The following is a 9844-nucleotide window of genomic DNA, read 5'->3' on the forward strand; positions in this document are numbered from 1 at the left end:
ATTCTACAGAACACCTAAGCCTTAACTTCACTAATATTGCCAATCCTTAAAACCTTCAGAAGTCAAACTTTTTCTCATAGCTCCCAATTTGTAGGAAATTCTATCCTTGCTACAAAACTAAACACACTTGGGAAGCACGTACCCTGAAGACGTCTGACCTCTGCATCAAGGCCATCAGGGAGAGGTACCCCCCGTAGGACCAGCCATGAATGCCCACGCGGTCCAAGTCGATGAAATCATATCGGGAAGCCAGGTACTGGAGTCCTTCCACTTGATCGTCAATTTCTATCTGGCCCTGTTCAAAAATAGGGAAATGTTTTTATTAGCTGATTCTAACCAATAAAGATCTCATTATAAAAGTGCTTATAAAGCTAAAATATATTTTTACTAAAGGGACCTGTAGGTTGCTTAGATGGAAATGTATTTATCAATTGAAATTCTACTGCTGAAAGAATTTTTAAAAACCTATTTAGAGACAGGGGCCTATATCTTCCATTGCTAGCCTGTCTTTAGATAGAATTTAATTACCTCTCAGTCATAAAGTTCTTTTCTATTCCTACCCAAACTATCCCTTACTGTAATCATTTCCATTTGTTCTGTTGTCTGCTAAGGGGCCAGCATCTTCCTTGCAACAAGCCTTCACATACCCAGAGGGGAAAAAACAAGCCCCCTGAATTGGTTTACTTATTGAACTCTTCCTTTTCCGTACTTAGTAAAGCAGAGGGATCTCTGTTGGAACCGGTCCTCTTTATGCCTCTCATACTACCTCTAGGAAGTGAACATACTATTTCTTTAAAGTCTTATTAAGTTCTTAGTCCTAAACCACTACCCTGTCTGTATTACTCAGCCTGCCAGTGCACATAACCTTACTTCGCTGAGCCTAAAGCAAAAACAAAACCAAAAAACTTACATGAGAACACAACATATGATCAAAGAACTGGCTGTGGGAGAAACCCCCATGTCTTACTCAGCATGTCCAATACACTGGCAAACACAGTAGCTGCCTTACTGTGCAAAAGGAACATCGGATTCTCATCATTTCCCAAAGCAGCAGAAGGGACATGGGGCATCTCTAAAAGGTAGCATTTAAAGCTTCCTGCAGAGAGAAAGAGGCTTGTCACAAGGAAGGCACTAAAACCAGTTGGTTTCTCTCTTCACAGAGGACAGAACAAATCTCTATTATTCTTCTCAGTAGGGCACAGGATGCTGAAAACTACACTGTGGCCTTCTGGCTAAGCTGAACAGACAGACAGACAGAGAAGGGGCACGTCAGCTCCAGAGTGACAGCAGGGAGATGTGAGCTGGCCTCCCTAGAGTTCGGAGACAGCTTCCCCTCCCTCCCAAGCTCACCCGACATGACACGCATGCTCACTCACAGCCCTTCTTCCAGCCCTCTCTCTGGGGGGCTCACAGCAAACAATGCAACAGAAAATGGGATTTTAAAAAACGTTTTTTTTAAAGACTCACACACCATTTTATATTTAAAGGCGCCTTCAAATTTAAGCCCTCGGTGACAGGATCCCCTGTTGTCTATCACCACAACCACGTAACCCAGAGAGGCCAGGGTATTCAGGCGGAAATATTTGACTCCTTTAAACCGATTATTCACCAACTGTACCTGAGGAAGAAATACAACTTGAGTGAAGTCCATTATATGGTGAGCTCACGAAAGCACAAAGGTGAGGCAGGATTTTGCAAAAAAGTAGAAAACTTTTATTTTTCTGTGTGGTTATTTTGTCTTTTAATATCATTTTTAAGTGATTCATTTTTAAAATAATGTAAATGTTTCTCACATTAAGTTGCTGCTTACATAACTCCACTCTCAAAATGTAGGACAATTACTTAATGATTACAGACTTTTACATACAAAAGAATTACATTCAAGAGAATCAATCTACCCAGTAGAAAAACTTACAAAAATAATTACTTCTACTTTGAAAAATAATTCTCGTTCTAGTGAGAGATAATAAGATCATCTTCCCTCTAGTCCACAGTTTATCAAAGTTATTTGACTATCACCTCTAGCCTTCTCCTAACAATGAAACATTTTTGTACCATAGCCCATAATCCAGGATAAAGTGTAGGTATCTGCTTTTGCAGGCACCCTGGATGGTCCCAGCGCCTGCCCGCCTTCACCCTCCACGGGTGGTATCGCCCCTAAGGGCTCTAATTCACCTTCTCTGAGTTTGCTTCTAACTAGAGATGGGGCTATTCATGAGACACGGCGCCCGCTCTGCTTTCCTCTGTCCCGTCATACCAGTCATGGGGATGCAACAGGGTAATTTTAAAATCACTTTATCACCTTAAAAACTAAACTTCAAAATGACTGAGAAATGAAATGTGCTTTCATGCTTCACTAGACTGTGCATGGTGAACAGGAAGCTTAAAAGTTCAAATGCTGATGGGCATTAAGATAGATGTTTTATGAAAAAAAGGTTTTGAAAAACGAGGAAGAAAAAGTTGTCTCTGGCTGAAACCAATGGAACATTATTACACCAGCTAGACGTTAGGAAGAATCAACACCGCTATTTTCACAAGAACAACAAAACACATCTACGGAATGTTTACTGGGCTACTTCTGCAAGGGATAAAAGAGCCCTTTCTCTCTGCACGTTTGGATGTTTAGCACTACCGCAACAATTGCCAAACGGCCCTTCCCACTTCCATTCTCCCTCTCCTACAGTCTGTTACTCGCAGGCAGTGATTTTTGTTAAAAAATGTCAATCAGATAAGACTTTGCTGTCTGGCTCCCTCCAACAACTACCGTTTTTACCTTTAAGAATGTCTAAACTCCTTACCACAGCCTTTGAGACTCTGAATTATATGGCCTTTGGGTATCTCCTGACTACCTTTTAGTCTCTTTCCCCCTTGCTTGCTATACTCTAACCAAACTGGCCCCCTAGTCATACACTAAAGCAAGATGGTTCTCCCCACAGGGTCCTTCTATTAACTATTACCACTGTAAAGAATCCTCTCCCCGTAGGCCTTAAGGTGGCGCCTTTCCTCTGTCCTGTGTACCTTTGGAGAGGTCTTCCCCTGGACTGTCCTATTAGGATTACTCCCCACTCACCCAAGTAACTTTGCTATTCCTCTCGTTAGCTTATTTCTTAATTTTATCTGAAGCTTGTATCACTTACGAGAGGAGGCTTCATAAAGTTCACAGAAAAATTCTATTTTTATCTTTTAATTCCATCTCCAATTAACTTTTTGAAGGCCCCCACCCCACCCTTGCATGTCCATTTGTTAATTACATGCCCTATTAAGCTCCACACGGTTGGACTTTAGTCTGACTTGTCACTGTGAAATCCTCACTGCCTAGAATATCACCTGACACATGAAAGGGCTTCAAAATTGTGGGAAATTGAATGAATGAAAAGGTAAAGCAATATTTTCATTAACTTTTTGGAGCCCCCTTGACTTGTATTAGAAACTCAATAACCATTTGCTTAATGAATAAATCAAAAATTGAGATTAAAAGAAGGATGCGGCTGTATCTTTCCTTGGGAAGAGGTCGTCTGATGGGCAGAAGTACTTGTTTATAAAGGGAGGAAGCTGAGAAAAGAAATACTAGGCCCAGAAGAACAAAAACTCTGGCGCATTTGAAGAAAATCACCTCTTTTTTGGGTCTGCTTTCGAGCACAGAATCCATGCCCTCTTACGGAGTCAATGCTGAGTCACAGCACCTGGACAGGGCTGGAGAGGGCTGGCCAAAGCTACATGCTTTACAGATATAGAGTAGGCGACAGGTTCACACCACCGCCGTGTTAGTTAGCAGTGTTTTAACCACTGTCCCACCAGGGTTCATCTCAAGCAGTTCAATAGGCTGATAGGAACTTTCCCCCACAGTCAATGGTTCAAGTTTGTGGCCTGGGGGCCTGTTGCTTCTGGAAGAAAGTACTTACACATGACACCCTTCGTCAGACAAAGTCTCCGTGGGATCAGTTCTTTTAGTCTGTGTCCTGCAACCACCACGTCTGCTCTCTTATGCATTTGCATGGCATGTAGGAAGGACCACACATATTTGGTAAACATTTAAAAGACAACAGCTATTATTAATGGAGAGTTTAAAGATTTAAGTCTTAAAGACTTCAATGGGAAAGATTTGTTGCTTTTCTTGGGTTTCTTGTATTTTACACTCTTCTGCTATACAGAATCGCTTTGTATTTAGTGATAACACAATTCATTTCAGATTCTCACTTTCTTTGTTGTTGCTGCCATTCTTATAATTGCTGTCTTTGAATCCATCTCGTGGAGGGTCCTCCTCTTTTCCACAGACTCTCTACCAAGCATGGTGTCCTTTTCAGTCTCTCACTCTGACCCAGAGTTTCTAACTACTTTGAAGAGCTTCAGTCCTGGCATGGCCCATAAGCATATGCTCTGCACAACCACCAAATCTTTTGTGCTTGCAAGTGGGATTTTGACCCAAGTAGGAAAAAGGCAGTCTTCCCACTGCAAGGTGGCAACCAAATGAGCTACTTTGCATATGTCAGTCACCACCTTTGAGTGGGCGCTGCGGCATGTCTCCAAAACCCACAGACCCGCTGTATTGAGTTGATCCTGACTCAGGGTTTTTGAGGCTGAAAATCTTTACAAAAGAAGACAACCTCATCTTTAGCTCACGGAGCTCCTGGTGGGTTTGAACTGCTGAACTTGTGGTTGGCACTACAACACTAATGTCCCAGCACCACCAGGTGGCAAGGCAATGACTATGCTCGTTGGCTGTAAGTGAACTAACTGTTTGGAAGGCTTGCTCTGACCTCTGTACCTGAATATACAAGATCGCATGCACATTTCACTCTGATAAGATTTAGCTGAATTTTGCAAGGCCATGGGTTGTTATGGAAAAGACCATGTTTCACACTAAGGAGTCTCTTTATAATCAACCCCATGGAGCCATCAAACAAGGAGATGAATGATCTCCAAGTGGGGTGAAGTGCAAGAGTCACTGGGTCATGTGAAGACCCAGGGAAAAGGGCCCAACAAGCTGTTCCTTTCTGACATCACCAAACTGGAATGCTTCCAAAGAACACACGAACAGAAAAATCAGCACACCATCTTATTTCATCCGTACATTTTAAAAAACCACGAGTTCATTTTAGCTTTCAAATATGATTATTTCTGTACGTGTACAAAAGTACAGTTGTAGTCTTAAGCACTCCAAACCACTTTATTTCAATTACACTGGCTAAAGACTTTTTAAACAAACAAACAAAAAACTTAGCACACAAAGAAGTTTAAAACAGAAATTACAAGACACTATCAAAACACTTATATTTTGTTGTCTAAGTAAGGCTAACTAAGAAGTATTTTGTCTTTCTAAATGAAGAAATGATATATGATATAATTGAAAGACACTATAAAAAGTAGCTGGCTATCTACAATTTTAGGCCAAGGGGCTCCTTATGATTAATTAAATCTGCAAAGATTCTAGCTTTAGTAAAGAGAATTCCAATTTAATGCTTTCTGAATTTATGTGTAGATCAATATTACATGAAGGTGAATGTTGTTTGGTTTGTTTATAAACATGTTTAACAGTAGCAAAGTGATTTAACTGATCGTACATGATCATCATCTCTGTTATTTTAAGGCTTAAGTTGTCATTTGACTTTAATTTTTGGATGGCTTAGAATCAAGATTCATTTCCAGATACAAAATCACTGGGTAAGAACAGAGTTACATTATGTACTATAATAACATTTCAATTTCCCTAAGGGTTCCACGTAACCATGTAAACTACATAACCATAAACACACACACACATCAATTAGCCAATCTACCCATCTATACTTTATTCTGGTCAACTCAACTCAACCCACTGCCATTGATTCGATTCCAACTCACTGAGACTCTATAGGACGGAGTAGAAATGCCCCTATGGGTTCTCATGACTGTAATTCTTTGCAGTATTAGAAAGTGGCTGATGATTTAACTAGCATTTCTTAATATTCATGTGCTAATACTTAAACCAGGAAAATAAAGGTACAAACTTCTTGCATTGCAGAAGAGTAGTATATCAGTTACCTAGTTTTAGCTGATAAAAATACTCTTAAGTTGCTTACACAGCTCACGAGAGTTACAGCCTTAGAAGAAAGCGAGGATTCCCTAAACTACCAAAGCTTTCAGAAACATCTGTTAAAACTCTCTTTATTGACTCAGAAATACAACTGTCTAACTTCATTTCCTAAACCTTCCTATATAGACAGCTTTATATGTACCAATACGAATATTTCACTCCACATGACAGTTACAGCTCTCGTTGTAAACTGAGAAACCGATGTACTGATTTATAAATTAGCCATCTAACAAAACCCAAATTCTTGAATTAAACAAAACAATTAAGAACACAGATGAGAGCTGAGTATAGCAGAAGCCAAACAATGCCGAAAGCTCAATGCCCAAAGAGTAGAAGACATTTTAAACACAAACCACCTAATGATGTAGAGTGCATATACATGTGTGCATGTAGGGAAATATGCCCACCTGAGGACCACCATAAATAAACAACACGGTGGGGTACTTCTTTCCAGGTTGCAGGTCATGAGGCTTGTAGAGCATCCCATACAATGTGAATCCAGTAGCACTTTCGAAAGAGAAAATTTCAGGAGGGGTGTAGTCAGGAAGAGGACCTGCGAGGAGGTAAGAAAGTCTATGAAAGGAGTTCTGAAAGTAGCTCTACAATCAGAGCAAGGAAGAAGAAAACCCACACCCACACACATTAAGTCGTCATCCCCCTTCCAGATGCGAGGCTAAAAATTAAGGGGAAATAGTCACCTTTGAAAGATAAATTGAATATACCCCAGGGGAGTAGACTGACAATACTGTACTTCTTTTGTTCGTATGGTTTTTGCTTTCCTGCTTGTGGCTTGTTTTCCTGTGACTTTGTTTACTTTCTCTTTCTTTTTCTTTTTGGATATATGTTCTGGTTGTTTGGTTACTGATTAGCATATGGCTGCTAATGATGCAGTTATTATAGGGTTTTGAACCTGTCATATTACGACCGCCAAAATAAACCTGAGAGGTACCAACCCCATGGACAAGCAGTTGGAGTGTGGACTCCTACTTAACTCTAGACCCAGTTTAAGAACACTTGGTCCTGCTTGATACTCCCCTTCATCACTGAAGATAAGGGCAATACAGCAAAGTGTGGTGAAGAAGGTACATGTTACTGGGCTATCAATCAGAATTGTGTCTGGGGTCTTAAAGGCTTGTATTCAGACAACTAGCCATCTAAGCAAGGAATCTACTTAGTCCACACAGAAGAAGCACACCAGCTTGTGTGATCCAAAGGTGACAATTACAAAATTTGAACATGGAGAAGGGGAAAATATCACAGCTAAAATTATGAACACCAATTTGTAAAAGGCGATGCAAGACAGTGAGAGCCCACAATCCATCTGCAGAATATTTGGTCAGACGGAGCCACTGGCAAATCTGCTGCAGCCACAGGCAAAATTCTTTAACAGCTTTGCTGTCAGGGAGAGACCACTGTAATCTTGAATATGCTGAGTCGAACTTGATACTTGGCCAGATGACCTCCCTACAGACCCAATTTGAGTTGGTTCTGTGTGCAAGTATCTCTTACTTATCAATGACAGAAATTTCTTCCCTGACTTTTGGAATGTTAATGAGGGTGTTTTCTTTCTTGTTATTTGTATTTTGGTCTTTATATTATTATTTTACACTTACCACCTTATTTTGAATTTGGATATTAGTGGCTCTGTTGTGTTTTCCAGTTTGTGACCCACAGGAGGAGCGGATGCATAGATGCATAGTGACAATAATGGAGACGGGCTGACAGGGGATGCAGAGGTGGGATTGGGTGATAGGGAGGGAAGGGGGATTCCAGGAATGGGAAATGAAGACTGGAATGGAGAGGGAGCACTAGAACTGACTGGGATTGCACAACTCATTTTAAAGGGGATTTAACCATGGGGGAGGGCAGGATGTTCCAAACTGATATGGGTAATGATTGTACAATTCTGTATGGTAATAGCTGTACAATGAATGAACGACTGAAGGGTATGCTGTATAAATTCTATGCCAATAAAACTGTTAAAAAAAGATAAAGAAATCTAATGAACTGTTCCAGAAGCAGGTACAGAGGATGACAGTGAATGGATTCATGAAGCCTAGGAGGTATTTACACCCAAACTACACATTGCTTGGTTTAACCTAACTGATTAAACACAATTTTATCTTCACCAATTTCACTTGCTCACAATGTTCTATGAGCATTTGCTTCACACATAAGCCCAGTCAGAACCTAGTCAGAAAAGTAAGTCATGATCAGTCTTTGGGTCACTAAATGCAGACCTCTACTATGTATCTGAATATAACTGACGATGTTACACTCTAGAGATTATCATTATATTACAAATTCTGCTGTGGACATTAAAACATAGGTATGACCCTAATTACACTAATTTCAGATACTATGAGATGTTGTTGCTGTGTGCTGTCAGGTTGATCCTGACTCACAAGACTCCTATAGGAAGAGCAGAACAGGTGTCCTAGGTTGTAATCTTCATGGGAGATGGTCCAACTAAGCCAGCCACTCCGCCTTTGAACTGCCAACCAAATGCTCAACCCCGGCACCACCAGGGCTCCCTTAGCAAAGGTTCCAAAAAAATAAAACTCACTGCCATGGAGTTGATTCTGCCTCACAGCAACCCTACAGGACAGGGGAGAGCTGCCTCTGTGCACTCCTGACGAGAGCGGGAGGCCTCCCTCTTTCTCTGGGGGAGCAGCTGGTGCCTTGTGAAGTGCTGACCTTTGGATTGGCACCCACCCATAGCCCGCTATGCCTCAAGGCTCCCTGAGCAAACATTAGTGAATGAAGATACTTACCAGGAAGAAAGAAGTTGAGGTAATATGAATTACTAGATACAGCTAATTATGTAAGAAGGTAAACATTTTTTAGAAATGGATAATTTATAGGGCTCCTCTGACTTAGATAGAGCAACTGTCATTTGCTTTTATGAACATGGCCTTGCAGAGGAGTTTAAAAGAGGAAAATAACTATCAACTAGTTATATATTCCCCAAAGCTACAGCTTCCTTGCTCTGATGGTAGTTCTACTAGTTAATTATACTAGTTACATTATATTTAAACTCATCTGTTTATCTGGAAAATCACCTAAATGTGCAAATAACATCAAATTTTCTAATTGCTACCTTGACTGTTGTCTTATTTTATTAAAAAAAAAAAAAAGACCTTTGTGTAGACCTTTCTTAAAGACCTGTGCCTAACCCCATGAGCTAACCCATCATATCCATTAGCTGATAAAACTAGGGGTGGGGGTGGGGGTGGGGAGGACCAATCAGGAGCTGAGCAGCTCGAATCTCAGGAACAGCAATACATGGGAAGTCTCTGTCTGGGAAACGAGCATATATAATACAGGTGTACTGCACTATTGTGCTAATTCTACTTAAGGTCAAGGACAGAGGAATTGAGTACCTGCTGAATCCAAAATGGTGGCCCAGAATTCCTTTGTCTTACAAGTTGTGTCCTCTTCAGTACTCGACAGCTTGTAGAGGGCCACACAGTGTGGGTTTCTCTGGTTACTGTACTTACTGATGAAGAAGTCACAGTGCTGCAGGAGAGAGCAACAATTACTATTTTCCCTCAGGGAAAAGTGAACACAGATGGACTACATGCTGGCACAGCTGCATCATGGGCAGGGGAGTGAGAAGGGTTTGTACATACACATTACTGAAGTTAGGACCAAGCTTTTTAAAGCTTTTCCAAGAGGATTCTCAGAGTTCTACAGAATCAATTTCACCAATTTTCACATCACTCAAAAGAGCACTACCTGAGCAGAGGGATTCTGAAGGACAAATAACCC

General features: G+C 40.8%; 1 protein-coding gene across 1 annotated transcript in view; it reads right to left on the reverse strand.

The window, feature by feature from the left end:
* The window catches only part of DPP8 (dipeptidyl peptidase 8), a 57911-nt gene that overhangs the window by 9317 nt on the left and 38750 nt on the right, over window positions 1–9844 (reverse strand). The window contains exons 14-17 of the mRNA XM_045285652.1: window positions 9457–9592; window positions 6481–6626; window positions 1472–1618; window positions 143–295 (exon numbers count right to left, since the gene is read on the reverse strand). Coding sequence (XP_045141587.1) covers window positions 143–295; window positions 1472–1618; window positions 6481–6626; window positions 9457–9592 — 582 coding nt within the window. The remainder of the gene's footprint in view (window positions 1–142; window positions 296–1471; window positions 1619–6480; window positions 6627–9456; window positions 9593–9844) is intronic.

This window comes from Echinops telfairi, unplaced genomic scaffold (genome assembly GCF_000313985.2).
Source record: "Echinops telfairi isolate 266 unplaced genomic scaffold, ASM31398v2 ScPeMD7_7475;HRSCAF=8513, whole genome shotgun sequence".
In the NCBI taxonomy this organism is placed as follows: Eukaryota; Metazoa; Chordata; class Mammalia; order Afrosoricida; family Tenrecidae; genus Echinops; species Echinops telfairi.